At 47.8% G+C, this 21,930-nt stretch overlaps 1 protein-coding gene across 4 annotated transcripts in view; it reads right to left on the minus strand.

Annotated features, from left to right (window-relative positions):
* SEL1L3 (SEL1L family member 3) overlaps positions 1–21,930 on the minus strand; it is a 103,933-nt gene that overhangs the window by 79,520 nt on the left and 2,483 nt on the right. For all 4 annotated transcript variants that reach the window (XM_060655305.3, XM_078446226.2, XM_081795499.1 and 1 more), the window contains exon 2: positions 9,670–10,240. In XM_060655305.3, the coding sequence (XP_060511288.2) occupies positions 9,670–10,240 (571 nt within the window). The remainder of the gene's footprint in view (positions 1–9,669; positions 10,241–21,930) is intronic.

Here is a 21,930-nt window from a genome sequence, read left to right on the forward strand (position 1 = left end):
CTGCAAAAATGACTAACCAAACCCCTTAAAACCAGAGAGCTTTCCACTTCATTTTGCAAATGTGGGAGAATTCTGTGGCTCTAGAGAAGATAGGGATGCCCTTACCAAGTCTTAAAAGGAGAACTGAGTTATCTCATCTATATTTAATACCTACTGTTCTAAACAAGGCCAGAATGATTTTTTTTTTTCTAAATTGCCCATACCCATTCCCCTTCAAAGGAAAAAAAAATATCACGGACTTAAACCGAGGAATAAAGATCCCTTTCCTCTTTCTTAAAACACTCTGTGGTTTAAAGGTCCATGATTCAATGCTAGAAACCTGGGTTTCTTCCATTGAAAAGAGAAGAGTTAAGTTCTGTGCCAATTATCAAACGCCTATATGGCACGGATTACAGATTACGGGAGCCTCAGCCTAGGATACTGGAGACCCCAGCTCTCATTCCTCATTGGAGAGAATGTTTTATTATAGAGAGAGGTACCTCTGGGTCATTAAAACTTAGAAATCACAGGAGCAAAGTGTTCATAGTCTCCAACCCCTGTGATACATCTAATAGAATTAAATAAAATAGAGCCAAGCTGTCCCCAGTGCCCATCTCCCTGTTTTGTGAGAGGCAGAGAGGCATTTGAAAGCTCAAAGGCTACCAATCCCAACAGAAACAATGCCATTTTTTTTTTTCTTCACGATTTGAGCTCACTTGGAAACACTGGATTTGCTGATCGATCACAGGGATGGGAAGCAGGGCACACAAATGGGAATACTGCAAAGGTGTCTTCGGAATCTGAGGGGAAAATCACCAAGACGTTGCTGTCAGCCCAACCTTGGTTTGGCTTCCACCGCGTGGAGTGGAACATAAAAGGCCAGATGGCCACGTTAGCCCCCTAGGAGGCCTTCTGCTAGTGATTGCTGTTCAGTTACCTAGTGTGCAGTAGAAACATTTATCAAAAGGAGCAGGATTTGATTCTGCCCAGCCTGCCTCCAGTAAAAGGAGGCTTCATAAAGAGGTTTCCAAAGGGAAAGGAGTTAAAAGTCAATGCTGATGAGCCTCTCCTTTATCCAGGGATCAAAGCAAAGCAGGTTGAGCAGGAGAACTTGCAGCAAAAGATGTGGATGGAAAAATCTAAGACCGAAAGATCTAAGACAATTTTACAAAAACACATACCTTTCGTACCCAATAAAAACCAAAGCGATGGTGGTTTCCCTGTAAGACCTGCAGCTTCAATGGTTCTATTTTGGGGTTCTACTGCAATTTTTTCTTCAGTATAATCCTGTCTTCCCATTTACTTAGAAGGAGTAAGAATGAAATTCTGGAGCAGGAAAGGATTTAAGAATTCGGCTAGCCCGGGATAACATGTAGGCTTGTTTTCTATTAACTGGTTGTGGCTGCTTGGAGTGCTATGCTTGATTGGTGATGGCTGTCATGGGCACTAGAATGGGGAGTAAGAGTACCAGTGTCATTCCCCATTAAAAACTTCACAGGTACAAAAACTTAAGTCCAAAACGTAGGTCCAAAGAGGATAAGTGGCTTGCCCAGGTGCCTCTAGAATATAAATCCTAAGAGAGCAGGGACATTACTGCAATGGTTACCCCTTCCCTGGAGTCCAGAACGGCACCCAACCCCTAAGCCTCCACAAATACTGAGGGAGTGAACGAATGAAGAAATGAATGGACAAATGAACACAGTGCGGCCGAGTCTGGATTTAAACCTGCCTCTTTTTTGCTCAACATTTTTCACAATTTTATAATGTGCCCCGTGCTGCCCAAATCAGATCACAGTCTCTCTTCTTTCAGACCCTTCCCCCAAATCCCTTTCTTTGGCTAATCTTGAATGAAGAAGTTAGGCAGGAAAAAGGCATCACTACGACATAAACATAAAATACGAGGGACACGGTTCAGGTTTGGAACCCGCCACCTTGACTGTTTTGCTTGTTTCATTTTCTCCAACTTTAGAGCAAGAGGAGGCATTGGATTTTGTATGGCGCAAACTCCTTCACTGGGAGACAAGGAAAGTGTTAGTGTCTCGTTGAAGGTTTTACGGCTAATAAGAGATGCAGGCGTGACTCAAAGCTGGTCTCCCGCTACAAACCCAATGGGCTTCTTTTGAAACCACATCGTATCTCAAAGGCCTTATCAAAGAGAACTCACGCTGAGGTTCAGCTGGCTTGCCCCTGGGCAGCCTCGCTGGTGGTTAAAAGACTGAAATATGCCCATATTGGTTAGAGGATGGCTGCTATGTTGACCCTCCAGGGCCCCACCACTACCACACATCCAGGCTCTCCTTCAGGGTACAGCTTGGCTCGGCAAAAGCCTGCATCACCATCCCTCTTCAGCACTACGGCTAGCGCCTGCGGACACTGACCAGGGCGCCACCCTCCCCTCCCCCCCCCCACCCCGTCTAATCTGAGTGGGGTGGCTGGGGTTGGCCATACAGCCCACTCTCCAGTTCAGCAGGGTGATCAGAGCCCTGACATGGACATCTGCTCTGGAGAGGGTCCCATTTCCAACGTAACAAAACCCTCCTGAGGACGGGCTTCGAGCACCACCACAGTGACACAGGGGAGACCTCGGGCCGTTTGTGGAGAAGTTAGAGATAATCTTGAGGCAAAAAATAACCAGCTAAAAGTCTGTAAGTGGAAACGGGAGGAAAAGAAGTTAAGATTTTCCAACCTGGAGAAGGAAAGCGAGAGTACGGGTAATTCAATCGCGCTTTCCGAACACGGGACGTTAAAAGGCAGGACTGTTTGGGTGTTTCATTCTCTTTAAAAGCAAAGCCTGAGAACTAAAATTCCATTTTCTAGCAAGTATGATTTAGGTCAGAACCTCCCCCCAAAGGATACAAGGCAGTGAAGTGGGCGAGTAAGGAAGTCAGTAGAATATTCAATAGTAGGAGTGTTAAGAATAAAATAAATTCCACTCCCAGGAATTTATCCTCCAAATATGCTTGTAGGTGTGTACAAAGATACACGGACAGGGATGTTCCGTGAACCCCTTGTTGTTGATAGTAAAATAGTAAAATACGTGACCAATATGCGTGACCATCAGCAGGGGACAGGCTGAGTAAATTATGAGCCGTCAGGCAACAGGATTTGCTAAGCAGCTATTGAAAAGAATGAGGCCATGTAACATGCAGTAACATAGAAAAATCTCTGCTGTATTGTTAATGAGTGTAGGACAGAGTTTACAGTATCTTCCCACGTGTGTACGAAGACAAGGGCCGTCAACTTAATGCTTATATGAGCAGAGAACATTTCTGGAAAGAGACACAGAAACCGGTATTAGTGAGTTTGCCTCCAGGAAAAGAACTTGAACACAGAGTGGGCAGGAACTCGCTCTTGCTCCAATCCCTTTTACACTCTATGAATTTTTTACCAGGTACATGTATTCCTTTTTAGGCTAAAACAGCAGAGAACAAAGTCTGAGCATTTCCACGCAGGCAGGGAGAAAGGGACAGCCACATTCGGAGGCCTCCCCGCCCTGGGCCTCTGCAGCTATTCAATCTGCTTCAAAGAGACAAAGTCCAGTGGGTGAGGAAAACAGGATGATTCACATCAGTAAAAATTCAACTTAAAAAAAGAGTATTCCTTCTAATTTAGAACCTGGGTTAGGGCTGTATTAGCATATTTCAGAGAGGCGGCATAGCAAAGTCGAAGGAATCAGGAAGCTTGGACTCCCGTTAAACAAACTGAGCCTTGGTTTTCTCCTCTGAAAAGAAAGGATGAGAATAAGACTCCTTCCCATGGGACTATTATGAGGATTAAATGAGACAATGTGCACAGAAAAAGTATTCTGAAAATCATAAAGGGCAAGGCAGATACCAGGCACTAATTAGTGTTATTACTGAGAAATTCAGACTACCGTGATTAACTGGGGGGGGAGGGGGGGGGAGAAGAACTAAGTCTCTCTTTTTTTAATCAAAATGCCAAACACATGGTTCTCATAGTTATAAACATTATCATCATGTCATTGACTTCTAACTGGTATTTTCACAGAGACAGGTAAAGCCTGGCTCCAATATCTGACTTAGTCCTTCCATTACTTTGTTGTAATGGAATTTTGTTGTAAGAAATCACACTTCTAATCCACCGGATCTGAAGATGAGACCGGATGTTTAGCAAAAGGAAAAGAGAATGGAAAAGAAGGAAACTGCCACGTTCCCCAGTTTCTGTCCTAAAAGGGAAGAACAGAAAAATGTTCATATAGACAGACAGTAGGGCAGAATGCTTAATACACGTTCGCATGGCATTTAAGAACCTTCCACGTGGGGCCCCAACCTGCTATTCTAGTGTAATTTCCTGAACTGCCCAACTCATACCTGAGCCTCCTCTACCTGGGTGAACAAATAGAGCAAGGAGCTGCTACTCCACATCGCCACCCTGTGGCAGACACTGGTCATCCGTCCACATGCCGCTCATTCTCAGACTCAGGCCCAGACTCAGCCTCAGAATCCTTCTCAACACCGCGTCTAGGTGGCCACCCCCACCCACTCAGAGGTGGCGGGCAGGACGAAACCTCACACATCAAGAGATGCAGACTCGTCGCCATTCTGCCACCCGGCTGCATTTTCTCCTCTGTGTGTTGTCATTCGTGCTTTCCCTTCTGCCTGGATGCTGTTCCCCCTACTCGTTTTCTGACTATGAAAACTCTAGTCACCCTTCAAGTCTCTGTTCAAGCGTCGCCTCCTCTGTGAAGAAGCCGAGCAAAGTTCTGCACACACAGAGACTGCTCAATAGCTTTTTTCAATGAATGAATGACTTAAAGTCAAGAAATGGTCTCATGAGCTCTCTCTGTAGTGGAGACCAATAGTTATGTGTGGGGTTTGGGAACCAGACGACCTGGGTTCCAATCTCTGCTCCATCATCAAGAGCGGTGCGACCTCAGACAGGTCACACTAACTCTCTGAGTCAGTTTCCTCCTCTGCAAACCTGACAGGAGGGTGCTGGGCAGATTAAATGAGATACATAAAGCACTTAGCACAATGCCTAACACACAGTGAGTACTCAGTAACAGAAAGCAGCTGTTACTAGGGGGTGGCTGTTTTCCCCTCCCACGTAAGCACCTAAAGACAGAGGGGACCATGTCTGCATCTTTGAGCCACCTGACTTAGTAAAGAAATGGATACATAGTAGGTGCTCAATCACTCTTTGCTTAGTTGACCTGAACATGAAACACCTTGTGTAAGGAAAGAAGTACCAACACGAGGTTAGGGAAGGCCAGAGGGGGGAGAATTTAATTTCTGATGTTGGGGGTGACAAAAAGAAAAGAGAAGAAAAATAATCTTCAGGGCAGGGGCGGGGGGGGGGAGGGAAAATTTGACCTGGCTACCGGAAATAATGGGTATGGTGTGGCAGTGGGGAGGAGGTATTGGGGAGCAGTGGGGAAGGCTATCCCCCCCCTCCCCGTAAAAGAAACTGATGTAGTCAAAGCAGGAGGTGAGGAATCGCAGACTCAAACCACGAGGGCAGAGCAAAGGTGAGCTCATGTGTGGTTGTCGAGGAGAATCACTGACCAAGAGTCTGCATCCTTAACCAGCACCGCCCTGATGGGCTCTATCCGATCAGCTGTGGTGTGTGTGCGCAAGCCTAGGGACGGCACACAGCCGCCCACGACCCCTGCATGCTCCCTAATGTGACAACACAGCTGTGTGAGGATGTCACAGTGTGACGGTCACACACAGCCCTACGAGAAAAAGGTCCTTGCCCCGTGGCTAAGAGCCTTCATCACTCAATTCACAAAGAGTCACCGCATGCCTGGCCTGTGCTAGGGGGCTGCGGCGGGCACCGCATAAAACAAGCCAGGACCTTGGCGGTACGGAGCTTGCCTACCAGACAGAGACATTCAACAGGCAAAAAAGCAATGACGCATATTTAATTACAATGTCTGGTGACGATAAGGCGGAGAAGGAAAATAAAGATAGATGACGATGGGGGGGAGGGGGAGGGGGAGGGGTGGGGCTGCCATCATAGATAAAGTGATCAGGGGAGTCTTCTCTCCTGAGATGACATTAGCACGGAGGCCTGACGCAAGGGAGCAAGCCATGTAGGGCAAGGGAGCAGGGACATAAGTGTCCCAAAGGGACAATGAACTCAGGAAGCTCGAGGAGGAACAAGCAGGTCCGTGGGGCCGGAGCAGGTGGACGGTGGGGGGGAGCATGGCAGGAGAGGCAGTGGGAAGGGGACAGGAACAGGAAGAGGACGGGGACACCTTGCACGGGCCATGGTAAGGGTCTTGGGCAGCTGTTCCTCACTGTAATGGCAGGGACCGCCTGCGGGGGGGTGGGGGGCGGTGTGACCCCCCTTGCACCAGTTGCCATGTGAGGGATGAGGGCAAAGCCAGGTTGTGACACAGGCCAGTAGGACAGCAATACGCACGGCGAGCAGTGATTGAATATGCAACGTAGTCTGAAGACGGGGGCCACGGGACCAGCGGCCCTCTCACCTCTCGAGGCAGGACAGGCATGAAGAGAATTCCAGGTGGGCCTAGAGTTGCTGCCCGTGCCGCGGATTTTTCTCGATGGTCATGCATGAGTCAGACACACGTTTAACGGGTGAGGGACAACTGCTACCGCCTGGTCCCCTCCCCCCAGGAAACGGACAAGAGTAAGTGGAGCCTCAGGTGTGGCGTGCCTGGCCACCTATGGCCCACATGCCCAGGATGCAGCCGGAGCAGGTGCACCAGGAGGGCACGTGGCCAAGCCTTGGCACACACGTGTCCTGAAAGGCTGCTGACTTTTGATATGGGCTAGATTTTCTCAGCAAGGCGGGACAAAAGTCTACCCACGTGTCCACCAACAATCGGACCCCCGGCCGGGCTTGCCACGGTCCTGGCAAAGGAGATAAGCTTCCGGGGAGTGGTGGTGGGGGGATGCGGGGGGGGGGGGGGGCGGGTGCATACAACCCTCACCTCGGGAGCCGAACCTAAGCTTTAGGTGGAGAGGCACTCAGCCACGCTCACGGAACAGCCGTGCATGGGGACCTTGGCTTGCTCTCTCTTTGTAAAGGAAAAAGCAAATGAAAGCGAGTCAGGGGGCACTTCAGTTCAGACACGGAGCCCTCGTAGGACACCAGGCACTCGACACAGAAAACGTTCCCCCACACCCCACACCAGGGCTGGCTGCAGACTGCAAGGGGACCAGACATGAAAGGCACCCCCGCGGCTCCCTAATGCCATCTTGTTGTTCTGACTTGACTCTTGTTCATCAAGAGCCGAATAGAGAAGCCCCTGCTAAGAACAAGCCAGAGGCCTGGCCCCCTTCCATCGCACAGCCGCATCAAGAACAAAGGTCGTGGACACTTTCCGTAGGGCGGCCGCAGACACTCTTTTGATTCCTCTTTTAAAGAGAGGGAGAGGAAATGTTCCCCTTTCTGGTGAAGGAATCACAGCCACGCACACAGACCTGGTCTGAGAGTGCACAGAGCCCCCTCCCCCCATTTGTGGTGACTTTAATTATTAGAAAGGGTTTTCCTCTGCGTTACGCTTTTATTAGATTTGCTCTCACCCCAAAAGTAATGCTCGGAATAAGGTGGGGAGAAAAATCCCACTGCGCTGTTCCAAAGCTCCGTGAACACAGGAAGGAACAACAAAAGAAAAGAAAAGGCAGTTCACCTGTTAAGGCTATGTTCGGGCGCCCTAAGACCTCAGCCAGTCCATAAATGACTTCATTTAAAAACTTCCAGCTTGCAATTTAGTCATTGTTCAATGAGAAATATGTGATTTGCCAAACATGAAATGGAATCATTACGCCCTGACAAAATCGGAGGCAAATCAAAACCGGCTGTACGCGCCTCGTGCTTCCTTCTCCTTAATAAATTAGGTCTCCCCGTGGAGGGCATTCCAGAAAGATGCTGGCATGGGGTTCTGCCCGGAAGAAGGATGCACACTGATCATCGAAATGCAGGCAGCTCGACTAGTTAATTACCCGCCCCGCCCTACCCCCAACTCACACACACACAGAAAAGGAATCTGCCTTCTTCTTCTGCATATCTGTATTTAAAAGCACCGCACACACAGGGAATAAGCCAGACACAGAACGAGGCTATTCAGACAAAACCCAGGATAAGATCGCACAGAACTAGACACACGCAGAAGCGCACGTGAAAACTGGTGGATTCTGAACAAGGTCTGCAGTCTAGTTCAACAGTATTAGATCCACATCAGTTTTGTGGTTTTGATACTGCACTACAGTTGGGAGAGACGTCACCATTAGGGGGAAGCTGGATACATGGGACTCTACCATTTTGCAACTTCTTGCAAATCTAAAATCATTTCAAAAGAAAGAGATTATTTTTAAGGGCAAATGTGTTCGTTCTATGGCAAGTGGCCTCCGACCGACTATAATATATGGTGGTACCGGCCCTGGAAGCTGTCATTACATGCAGGGCTGTTTGGGGGTGGCCCCAGGAGACATTCGTGGCCATCACCTTCTCGGTGTTCTTAAGTCATCTAGGAGTGATGACGCTTAGATGTGATTTGCCACCCAGGCGCCTCCCGAGGGAAGGGTCTGCTATCACAGGCCCATGGGTTTGCTTCGCCCACCAAGCCTGCCGGGGGGGTTGAGCCGCAGTTACTCTAGATCAGAGTCCTACCAGCTCTGCCCCTGCTCTAGAGGCCCCCTAAGCCTTAAGATACATCGGAGTCACCGGAGTGTGTTTAAAATGCTGATTTCAGGGCCCCACAGCCTACAGAGCCTGACGGAGTAGGATATGGATGGGGTCTGGAAATCTGCATTTACCAGAGCCCTGGGTGACTCCATTGCAGCTGGTCCTAGGGCCACATTTCAGGAAATACGGCCGGGTTCCAGGTGAGTGCTGGGAGCATGCCCAGGTTGACTCCCCATCGCAGGATGGGCAGAAGGGCCAGCAGGCTCTCAGCATCCACATAGCAAGGTGCCCCTCTTACCAATGGAGAGAACTTCTAAGAGTGCACAGCCAGAGATCTCCAACCCCGGTGCTTAACGGAGGGCACGGGAACCTCCTGCACTGGTCCTTCGGTGGCTATAACCATGGGACATTTAGGATGAGATGTAGAGTTTGGACCCTATCATCGTGGTGGCTAATTTTATCAAGTGCTGGTTATGTGTTAAGCACATTACATCTCATTTAATTTCCACAGCACTGCTCTGAGGGAATTGCTACTTATTATCCCCATTTTACAGATAAGAAAACTGAGGCTCCCAGAATGCCAAGGTTCACAGGCAGAAAGTGGCAGAGCAAGGAGTTGAACCCAGGTATGCTGGGCTGAAAACTCCCACGTGATTTCCTGCCTGACACAAGGGCTGCTCTGGTTCTCATCTCCTCCCGGAAAAAACACTCCACCTAAAAATAACTGATAGTCAAAGGGTTCATGAGGGGAGAGAGGGAGGAAGACTTCCCCAGTGCCTGTGCCTGTTTCAGTGGCAGTAACGCTCCTTTCCCAGTTCAGACCCAAGCCTCTGAAGGTCCCTCCACGACCTCTGTGACCCTCCAGTGCAATCTCTTCTCTCCTACTCTTCCCCTCTCTTCACCTTTTTACTTCCTCCCTCTTTCTCCCTAAAGTCCTAAACTACAGGCTCGGTGTGCCCGCCATTTTCCTCACCTCCCCCCACTGCTGGTATAAGAACCTTCTCCGCCATCCTCTCGTGATACAGGCTATCTGAAGAAATACGCACGAGGTTCCTTGCAAGGCAAATGACCTACCACTTTCAAGAGGACACTGGGGAATCTTGTTTGCCCGAAGGTTCCAAATATAATCCATGTTCCACTCCAGGCACACTTGATGGTCTTTGAAAGGGCGTTCGAAAGGCGGGACCGTCTTCAGCAGAGTATAATTCTTAGCTACGGCATGTAGCAAATTGTCCTCCCATTTAACATTCAAGTCTCCACCACTGTATCTGTGAGTAATCCAGGCGCGTAGTATCACCGCGGATACCGAAATGGAGTGTCTGATGAAATAATCATCTCTGTAAACCATGATGCTCGGAAATCTCACGTGCACTATTTGTGTCCTGCTGGTGTGAAGATGCTTTTCATTTTTCCACCTCTTTTTGTACACAGGGATGCTACTTCTGAACTCGGACGAGACAACTGCTTCCAGATTGACAACACACGGCTGAGAGCATAAATACTCAACCGAGACTTCAGAAACATTGCGGACGTTCCCTTCAACGACGGTGAAATAAATAAAGTCTTTGTAAGCCGTGCTCTGTTCCGCTTTGGGTGTTACCGACGTCGTCAGGGACGTCTGCCTGCCCAAAGACGGCACAACATTCTGAAAAGGAAAAAAAAAAGAGGAAGAAGAAGAAAGAAATACAGGGAGTTAAAAAATCATCATATTAACAGATATGTGAATCATTTTCCTGGGATACAAAAATACCCGTCTACATAAAGCAGAGAACGTGGGACACGAAAGATGGCAAAACCACTACCGAACAATTAGAGAAAAATGCACACACACACACACACACACGCACACACGAATGAAGATTAGGCCACATTCAACTCTCTCCCCAGACTCAGTAGCATCTGCTGATCAAAATGGGGCTTTCAAAGCTCCGTGGCAATCATTCCAGAGTTGGTTTCCAAACGGAGGAGCTAGTTCGCAACAAATCCAGGAGCTGCGAACCTGCCTTGGTGTGAAAGAAAGGGACGAGCCAGCTTCAGACATTTCCAAACTATTGTCCTGACTTCAAATGGTGATCAGACACAGCCAAATCAAAGGGCGGGAGAAGAGTTCAAAGTGCACCCGAGAGGGAGCATGATGGGGATGCCAACCTGGCCTCTTTTTCTCCCGTGAAGTTCTGAGCCAGGACAAGCACGCATGACGGATGGACCAGCAGGAGGTTCCGGCTGCTCCAAATCACACGCAGCCAGCCTTGGACCACAGACTGTGTTGTCTGATTCTTTCACCACGGATGGTGCTCCAGGTGCCAAGAAGGATTTTAGCCGTGTGTGTATTTACCTAGTTCTTTAAACGACGAAGACCTCTTAAAATGGACCTTCCTTGCAGAAGAAATCTTGGAAGTTGGTCATGAGATCAAGGCAATGTTTCGAGCATAAGGCGCTGATGTATGGGTGCTAAGAGCTCTTCCAAATATAACTTTTGTGATTCAGGCATCCAAAACACAATAGCAAAAAGGTTACTTTGGACTGCCTCACACCCATTCGTATGGCCGTTATCTAAAAACAAACACAAAACAAAACTAACAAGCACTGGAGAGGACGTTCGGAAACTGGAATCCTCGTACATGGCTGGTGGGAAGGTAAAACGCCGCAGCCACTGAGGAAGACAGTGTAGCAGTTCCTCAAAAAAACAAAACCTAGAATTACCACGTGACCCAGCAATTCCGCTTCTGGCTATACACCTCCAACAGGGACTCGAGGGGCGGCTGGGTGGCTCAGCCAGTTGAGCGTCCGACTTCAGCCCAGGTCATGATCTCACACTCCGTGGGTTCGAGCCCCGCGGCGGGCTCTGTGCTGACAGCTCAGAGCCTGGAGCCCGTTTCAGATTCTATGTCTCCCCCCTCTCTGCCCCTCCCCTGCTCATGCTGGGTCTCTCTCGGTCTCAAAAATAAATAAAAACATTTAAAAATTTTTTAAAAAAAGGAAAAGAAAACAGGGACTCGAAGAGATACACTCACAGACACACACCCATGTTCACAGCAGCATTATTCACAACAGCCAAGAGGTAGAATTGACCTCGATGAATAAATGGATAAACAAAATGTGATCTACTACACACCCAACGGAATATGATCCCGCTTGAGAAAGGAAGTCTGACGCATGCTACAATATGGATGAACGTTGAGGACATTATGCGAAGTGAAATAAGCCAGTCACAAGGAATAAATACCGCATGATTCTACTTAGAGGAGATGCCTGCAGTGGTCAGATTCGTAGAGACGGAAAGGAGGGTGGTGGTTGCCAGGGGTTGCGGGGAGAAGATCACGGGGCGTGAGTGTCTAAAGGGCACGGAGTTGCCGTTTTACAAGATGAAAAGAGTCCCAGAGATGGATTTGGTGATGGTTGCACAATAGTGTGAATATACTTAATGTTCCTGAACGAGACACTTGAAAGTGGTTACGATGGTAAATTTTGTGCTGTGAATATTTTTACAAGTTTAAAGAGGAAGGTCACCGTGGTCTTTTCCAAAGAAGGAAGAAATAAGGACTCTTTTTTCAATTCTGGCTGAAGGGTGTAGGAGACGCAGAGGGGGCTAAGACATAAATGTGGGTATCAGGAAATCGTGTTTATAAATAGTGACACAAGGCAGAACGTGTCAGTGCTCTAGTCGGACTATAAGCAAGTCCTAAAGGAATACAATCCCAGGGGAGGGTCATTCTTCCTGGGGGTTCTAGAACAGCCTTTATGGAAACAATGGTATTTCCGTTGGGCTTTGAGGGATGAAGAGAAGTTCTTTAGGAAGAAAGGCAAAGGGGAAAACGCTGCAAGTGGTGTGAACAGCATCAGCAGGGGCAAGAAGGCAGGGAAACACCGACGTACGTACGTGGGGACCACATACAGGGCAGATTGCTTTGACCAGAGAACAGGAGGGGAACGACACAAAAGGACAGGGATGTGAGGTTGAAAAACGAAAGGCAGGGTTCTGGCTCTCAAGGAAGGACACTGAATCCCAGTCCAAGGCATGTGGAATCTCATTCTACTAACAGTGAAGAATCAACGAAAATTTCCGTAAAAGGGAACTGCGTTTCTATTTTAAAAGCACTGACAGTCAATTAGAAACAAAGCTAACAATCAAGAAAAATGAGCGAAATGACATAGTTCATCAATTAGTGAATTCCCACGGATAGTAAAGGAAAGGCACATGGAAATGACACTGAAGATACCAGTTTGAACTTACTAGGTTCACAGAGATCAAAAAAGTCCGATAACACACTGTACCGGCCAGATGGGCCTCTTATGTATTGCTGATAAGAGTGATCTCTGTGGATGGTGGTCAGGCAATAGCCATCGAAAGTATAAAAAACCCTCCAGTCCAACAATTCCCCCTCTAGGATTTTATCCTACACATACTCTCATATTTGTGCAAAATGATGTACGTACATGTTTTCACTGCAGCACTGTTTGTAATAGCAAAAGGTGGAAAACTAAATGTCCATCAAGAGACTGCTGGTTCAGGTGCGTGGGTGGCTCAGTTGGTTAAACTTCTGACTTTGGCTCAGGTCATGATCTCACAGTCTGTGGGTTCAAGCCCCATGTCAGGCTCTGTGCTGACAGCTCAGAGCCTGGAGCCTGCTTCGGATTCTGTGTGTGTGTGTGTGTGTGTGTGTGTGTGTGTGTGTGTCTGCCCCTGCCCTGCTCTCTCTCTCTCTCTCAAGTAAATAAACATTAAAAAATTTTAAAAAATAAATAAATAAAGGAACATATATACATATTTTCTTTAATACACATAGCACGGGTTGCTCACATGGAAAAGGATAAAGTGACCAGAAGACAGGGTAAGAGAGGGACATTGGCTGTATATGCATATTTATTATCTTTTGAATTCTGTATTACATGAATATTGCAAAACAAAACAGAGTAGGGTGGGGGGCGGGGGGGGGGGAGCAACTGTCCTAAAGATGAAAATAAAAAACATAGTTTCTCCAAGTGGCAGAGTGAGAACAGGAGAATGGCCATTCCTTTTGATTAGTCATGGGAAAAGCGTGGGAAGAAATATGTAAAGAGGTGGGTACAGTCCAAACTGTCTGCCCCCGCAGTAAGGGGTTTAATTGTTTTATGTTCTCATTTATACTTCCAAATTACACGGGGGAGGGGGGGAACAAACATAAAAATAATCTTATAATTAGAAGTGGCGACTGTTAGAGTGGATGAGCCCTTGGCGAGGAATCAGCCCGCCCCATTTTCCCAACGAGGAAATGGGTCGCTGAGAGGCGATGCTCTCCGACATCACCCGGGCCGGTGGCTCAGCAGAGGCAAGCCCAGAAGCCTCCCCCCACCCACCCCGTTTTCACTCTCTCTCCCCCCGTTCTTCACCCCACAGCGCACAACAGCGAGACTGAAGAGTTGCCGGGCTGAATTCGGCTTCCTTGTGAATGAGAGATACCCCCAGCATTTGTCCATAAGCAGTGGCTTGTCGGACGTGTGGAGGTCTGGCCCGCCGCTCAAGACGGGAATCCGGCCTCGAGCCCACAGCAGAGGGTGGCTGAAGACGGAGGCCACAGGTGCAGATGGAAGCTGGACGGCACAGCAGCCAACGGTGGCTGGTGTCCCTCCTACCAAGTGCCCCCAACGCTGCCCTCGCTCAGTTCCCTGGGAAGAAGACATTGGCCCAGTTAGTAAGGCAACTGGACTAGAGTCCAACACATGCTGTGGTATATTAAATATTACCTTGTGTTCTTTCTCAGAGAATGACTTTAAACCTCTTCCTCATTCCTCTTATGTAATTCCTTAAAGACTCACCCCAGCCCTCTTCACCCACTTCAATTGTTTTTTAAGTTTATTTATTTATTTTGAGAGAGAGCAAGAGAGAACACGTAAGCTGGGGAGGGGCAGAGAGAGAGAGGGAGAGACTGAGACTCCCAAGCAGGCTCCTTGCTGTCAGTACAGAGCCCGACTCGGGGCTCGATCCCACAACCGTGAGATCGTGACCTGAGCTGAAATCATGAGTTGGACGCTCAACTCACTGAGCCACCCAGGCGCCCCTCCCACTTCAGTTATTTTTTAATCTTTTTTTAAAATTGTTTTATTTTTTAAAAATTTTTTTTAATGTTTATTTATTTTTGAGACAGAGAGAGACAGAGCATGAACGGGGGAGGGTCAGAGAGAGAGGGAGACACAGAATCCGAAACAGGCTCCAGGCTCTGAGCTGTCAGCACAGAGCCCGACGCGGGGCTCGAACTCACGGACCGTGAGATCATGACCCGAGCCGAAGTCGGACGCTCAACCGACTGAGCCACCCAGGCACCCCTTAATTTGTTTTAAAGTTTATTTATTTTGAGACAGAGACAGACAGAGTGAGTGGAGGAGGGGCAGAGAGAGAGAAGGAGAGATTGAGAATCGCAAGGAGGCTCCTCCCTGTCAGCGCACAGCCCGACGCGGGGCTCAAACTCACGAACCATGAGATCATGACCTGAGCCGAAACCAAGAGTTGGACTCTCAACTGGCTGAGACGCCCAGACACCCCTGACCATGCATTTAGTACGGACGCTAGGAACTCCAGTGAATCTTTCTGGTCAACCAAATTCTGGAGGGAAGGCTATTCGACTTCACCAGATTTCATTGCAAAGTGCAGTTGGTAACAGTGTCCGTTATCTTACACCTCAGGGCTAAACACGCACAGTCCCCTGTCCCAAGTGAATAAGCACGGCACATGGAAACCGGTTTCAGTTTTGCTCGATGACCCGTGACCTTCCGCACATCGGGCTCATCACTGCGGAGATCGGTGGTGACAGATGAAAATGAAGAAGGCGTAGGACACCTGACAGCATACTCTCTCCGGGCCCTTCCCTCGAAATTCTGTTTTCAAAGGAAATCTCTACCTATGCATATGAAGATTATTTTATTTTCACATACTTCCAAGTCTCAAGTGCAGCAGAACTAAGTCCAAGGTTTATGGGTCCTAGACTCATGCTAAGCTGATAGAGTAGCCACAAGTCACATGAGGCACTGGTCACGTGGCTGGTCCAAAGGGAGTTGTGCTGTAAGTGTAAAACATACACTGGGTTTCAAAGACGATTTTTTTAAAAAAGGCAAAATACCTCATTAATATTTCTTATACCGGTTATTGTACAAATGGTTGTACAGAGATGCAGTAAGCTAAATCGAACACGTGACTAAAATTTACTTTGCCTCTTTCCGTTTGCTTTTTATTTTTATTTATTTAAAAAAAATTTTTTTTTAATGTTTATTTATTTTTGAGACAGAGAGAGACAGAGCATGAACGGGGGAGGGGCAGAGAGAGAGGGAGACACAGAATCAGAAGCAGGCTCCAGGCTCTGAGCCATCAGCCCAGAGCCCGACGCGGGGCTCGAACTCACGGACCGTGAGATCGTGACCTGAGCTGAAGTCGGACGCTTAACCGACTGAGCCACCCAGGCGCCCCTATTTAAAATTTTTTTAACCTTTATTTATTTTTGAGACAGAGAGAGACAGAGCATGAATGGGGGAGGGGCAGAGAGAGAGGGAGACACAGAATCGGAAGCAGGCTCCGGGCTCTGAGCCACCAGCCCAGAGCCCGACGCGGGGCTCGAGCTCACGGACCGCGAGATCCTGACCTGAGCCGAAGTCGGACGCTTAACCGACTGAGCCACCCAGGTGCCCCTCCGTTTGCTTTTTAAACGTGGCTTTTAGAAAATCTGAAATTACCTATGTGACTAGCATCTGTGGCTTACGTCGTATTTCTCCTGGATGGTGCGCTTCCAGATTTGAAGCGAGCACAGGCTTTTCCTCTAAAAAAAAGGGCGCGATGGTAAGTATTTTCGGTTTTGTAGGCCACTTGGTGTCCGTGAAGACTACTCGGCTCTGCCGAAAGCAGCCACAGACAACTAACTCACAAGCGAACCAGCACGGCTGTGGTCCAGCACAACTGTGTTTACCAAAACAGGCGGCTGGCTGGTGGGCCCGTGGGGCACAGTCTGCCGACTCCTGTTCTAAGATTATCAAGCTTTTATTCTAGATTTAGAATTCAGGAAAACACAAGATGACAGAAAATATGCACTTTGAAGGAACGATCATACCGAAGAAATGAGATTGGGCAATTAGATACAATTTCATATACGTGTGGTTGATGGCGCTTGATTTGTTATTTTGCTAAGGTTCCCTGGCGGCGGTGTTGACATCTTCCTATTGTTTCAGTAACATCTACGTGGGATAAGAAGTTCGACCGAGGCTAAAAATTTCAGGACTGGAAAATTTCACGGGCTGACAAAGACGATTGGAGAAGTGGGAGAAGCGTTAGTAGGAGAGAAGAACAATTTCAGGGATGGACAATTGTTTTCTTCATAGGATGGGGGAGTGCTGGCCCCAAAGGGGACCTTGACATCACCGTGTGTGGCTTTAGGGGCAAGGTCTGAATCCCGCCAGAAGGCACTACAGTCTTCAGTCCTTTGGACACCCATGCAACGTAGGAAGCTGGCATCTTGTGGGCTGGAGGAGACCCAGTGGGCAGCTGCTACGCCGTGAGTTGTGGCTACCTCTGTTATGTACAAAACCAACACCGATTAGCAACACATCACACTCTAAATATTGATTAAGCTGAAGCTGATTTCCTGGCTCAAGTCATGTGTGTGCTTATGAGCTGTTTCCTGCCAGGAAAATAAGGCAATTAACTTGAAGAGTTTCAGCTACAGGCATGACACGTGTCCAACCTTCATAGGTATTTTCACATGCCAGCTTGCATTAGCGGAAGTGAAAAATTACCCCCAACGTTCCTTTGTTTAGAAATTATGAGGTCAGAGTCCATGTCTTACTCATTGTTATGTCTCTGGCTTCTGAAATACAGGTAGGCAGGCACACAGTAGGATTTTGGTTAAGTGCTTCCTGCTGAACTAAAGTCCCGGGCGTGAACGTTTCTGCCAGGACCCGCTGTGGTCTGTCCTGGGTCACTGCTCCTGGGGGGGGGCACCTGTATATTAACCGGAGGACTCCATCCAATCTTGAGTCCCTGACTCCCATTTTTGCGATGGGGAGCCGTCTCCACTTCTCCGTTTCCATCCAGCCTCGCTAATCTCCTTGTAAAGAACCCTCACCCTTTGGCATCCCACCGGGCCCCTGGGGGTCAGGGCTGACATGAGGGACTGTGAGGTCAGGGAAGGTGGCACTCTGGCACCTACCTTACCCATTTAGGGTGGACTTCTCTCAGCTATCAAGTCCCTCCAGACCTTTCAGACAACCTCCCTACATTCTAGAACTTTCCATGTCTCCGCACCAAAAATACAAATTAAATTTTTTAACGTTTCCTATCCTTCTACCCTCTGTTGGACTCCTGCTCATCTGGCAAGTTCATCCATGTTAATGTGATAATGAAAACAGTGCTGCAGTAAAGTCACATACCTACATTTCTATGCCAGCCTGGTGAAGATAATGCCTTAAAAGCAAAGCCTAAACGCACTGTGTCTATAAGCAAGATTTTGGGAGTGACAGGGCATTTCTGTGCCCCTTAAATTATGCCATTTAGGCAGTCACGGAGATGTTCCACCTCGGAAGCTACTGATTTGTTCTGCACACAATGGAGCTGGGCTCTGAAAGATGCCTGAGCCCTCAAACATCTGTTTACACCAGAAGTAAGCCTTAATCAAAGTCAAATTTGACAATGTCACACCCACTCACAAAACAGATTCCCTTGTGTTTGTGTAATTGAGTATGTATTGTACATTTTTTCTAAAGAAAGAAATGGGTCAGTTAATGTTGTGTTCATGATGAGAGACCCCAAATTGGAGACCAAAATGCATTCGATTCAGCCTGGGAATTGCAAAACAGATGAATTTATGTATCTTCTGGATGGGAAAAAAAAAAATCTATCAATTCTGCCTAAACTTCTTTTAGGATGGCTGCATCTGATGCCTTTAAACAAAATCAATAAGAAGAAATTCTATTCAAATAATCTTGCCGGTTCTAAAAAGCTGAGAAAACTTGGCTCTTTTCTCCATATGGTCCACTTGTCATTTAAGGAAGGGACAGAGAGACTGCAAAATCTTCAATCATTCACGTCTTGTTATGGGAAGTTTATTTACACTAACACGTGTACGTGGGTTCATGTGATATACAAACAATAACTGAGTGTGTGTTTTTCTCATTCCTGCCCATCCCATCCCATCAGTCACCTAAGGAAACCTTGGCTAATGAGTGTGCTTTCTCTCCAAACTGGCCAGATCAAACTTTCCATGAGTCAAGAGGTAACTGTATTGCCTTAAAACGCCTACTTTTCCAATTTCTGCTGACCAGAAAGAAGCAAAAATCCTGTTTATGTCAACAAAGCATGCAATTAAACCGAATGGGCAGTGATGTCAATATGGACCCCAAAATCGAGATGTGCCTTGGGAAATACTTCCCAGTTTACTAATATGCCTTCCCCAAACTGAGAGCTGGCTAGAGAAACCACCACAACAATGATCAATGCTTCTAGTTGTCTGCTCCCCCCCCCCTCTTTAATACTATTTGATACGCTATTTTTTTTAAACTTAAATCATAAGATGGTAACCAAGGTTGAGTTTGGTTCGATTTCATGGAGTACCTACTCTGTGCGGGCATCGGGACAGGTGCGGAAAGTCCCTTTTCTCACTCACTTCTAACCTCATCCTTCACAGAACGTCTCCCTTCAAAGCCAATCTTCACAAGGGCTTTGGGAGGGACACAGCATTCCAGTTTTACAGCTGAGAAAATAGCATGGGTTCAGAGACGGTAAGTAACTTGCCCGAGGCCAACCAACCACTAAAAACCAGAACCAAAATTCAAATTCCCATCTGACTCCAAAGTCTGCGATAGTGTCCTTCTTGCCTTCCAGTTAACACCCCAAAGGAGAGGCCCTCAACTCACCAACTCACCTCTCCACCTGTCCCACTTTCTGGCTACAGGTGGAGGAAAAGTTGGGACTTTGCTCACTCTCATCCTGAAGGCGGGGTGGGGATGTGTGTGGGCGAAAATCCCCCCGTGTCACTACGGCTTGGTTGTGGGGAGGGTAGGTATTGTCTTACCCACAAACATACACCTTGAACCGGGCCAGCTCCCCAGCTAGGGTAAGCCCTTCTTTGGATGAGGATGTCGGCCAATCTCTCCAACAATTCCTCACATGCTGCACAGCCCTCCTGCCCCTTGACTCCTTTCTCAGGGGAATAGGATGAGTGGGGTAACAGGAATTCACTTGAGACTATTTATGGTCTACTTGAGTCTATCCATCCTCTCTGAATTGCCTGGATTCTTTAAGCCTTCTCGTCTACCTTTCCTCCAGCTGCCTCCATCAGCCAATTCATGGCTCCCACACTATTGTCAACAGGAATAGAAGGTATAGAAAGAAAGAGGCAAACACCATGGCTTGGGAGATTTTCAGAGCTCTGGTCAGGATGAATGTGGACCCTACTGGCTGACGCGAAGTTTGAAGGTGATCTCTGTATTTCATATATTCATTTTCACTCTTGGGCAAGCGAGATAATTGAGAATTCTCTATACCTTGTTTTGATCTTCTCAAGTCCTGTGTTCCAGAGTAAGGAGTTAATGAATACTTCTAGAGGGATAACCAATGGTCTGTGGCCACTGATGGAGAATTCTGTCGCAGCCACCGTCTGCTAACGATCCCCACGTACATCCATGCCACTAATGCCCTCTTATTTCTTTGTCCTCTGATTGTCTAACAAGTGCAAATGTCCGCTCTGAATATTTCGGCTCTACAGCTGACATCAATGTTCGCCATTGTGAGATCTGTTTTTCTCATTTAAGAAAAAATTATACATTCGAGACCAGAGTTCAGAATGGACAGAAATGCCTTCTACAAGTGCCACTGATATCGATGGGGCTGGGGCAGCCTCAGCTGGTCTAGCCAGGTCTGGAGGAGGGTAAGAGTTAATGATGTAAGAGACTGGCAAGGGGGTCTGTTGGCAAGTTCTACATGGGCCACACCGCTCAGCACCAGTGACCTCAGCGGAAGCGATTCTGTCACCTTTTACTTTCGCGGCCCTCACCTTCTCTGAGGGGGCTCTCTGCATCTTGACCTTTGGTGACCTTAGAATTTTCTGGCAGCTGCTGGAACCAGGGATCATCTTTTCCGAAATCTGCTTGGCATCGTTCCGTGACTTATCTTTCAGGCCTCGTCACAATTATTCATGCTTTGGCAGTATCCTAGCTACAGTCACAGTACTGTTCTTGGGCTGTGACTGAAGGTTACGCTGTCCCCGCCAATGGGGAAGAAAGGCGCCCGCTGCCTCGGGACCCCGGCTCCTGGAAGCCCGCACCCACGAGGGCAGGGGCTTAAAGGCATCTGTTCAGAAAAGCACTCTCAACCTCCAGGCCTTGCGAACGAGCGAACTGGCGGGGATAACACCAAGTGGGAATCGGCTCCCAAATCACGGACGACTTGGCTTTGGAATGCATTCCAAGGCACACTCGCTCTACACCTGGACACGCATTCACACAGACTCGAGCGCTAACCCCCACCAGCTGCCTCTGGACTACAGAAGGACCCTATCTTTAACCTCTCCATCACAGATGGCAAATATTTTCTGGTTTCACCTATTTTTTTTTTTTTTTCTTTTTAACATCCTGCTTCTATTCTGTGGCCTGTGCTTCCTGCTTTGTATATTTTAGGCTACTTTAGACATGACCTCACATCCTGACCAATTGCACAGTGGCTGCTAATTGTAAGAGCTTTGCTAACGGCCCATGCATGCATCTATGCATGAGAGGAATGGGTTCCAAGCAGTGAGATCCAGAAAAGCAGTAAGTTAGCGTGGCTAACTAAGAACTGGGGCTCTGGAAGTAGATGGACTTGGGTTGCGATCCTGGACTACCTGTGTGGCCGGGGGCAACTTACTTAACCTCTCTGAGTCTCAAGTCACTTCATCTGAATAAGGATCTTAACAGCTTCTACCTCACAAGGTTGTTGTTAAAATTAATACTGCATAATGGATATAAATGACTTGATATAACGCAAACTATTATTGCTACTCTTATTACTATTCACGTTTCCAAATTATGGGACAGCTTTCTCCCTCCAGTGTCTGCACATTCCTGAGATCCTGCCTCGTTATTCTGCCCCACTCGTACCCTCCACCTGCCGGCCTCGCCTCCCCCCGACCAATCTCTTCCTCTACAAAGCATTCCTTGACAAGCAGAACGGACACAGTTACGCATTTTTTTCATCTGTTGTTTTCTGGCCCTCATGTGTTTTGTGCCAATGTTTGCGGCTTCCCCCACCTTGCACACTGAATTTCTCCAAGGTCAGGAAGCCTTACCTTTTAGCAGTGGCTCAGGTAGCTCGTACCTCTAGAACACAATCCTAAGCAGACGGCT

The sequence above is a fragment of the Panthera onca genome, chromosome B1 (assembly GCF_046562875.1).
Source record: "Panthera onca isolate mPanOnc1 chromosome B1, mPanOnc1 haplotype 2, whole genome shotgun sequence".
Lineage (NCBI taxonomy): Eukaryota > Metazoa > Chordata > Mammalia > Carnivora > Felidae > Panthera > Panthera onca.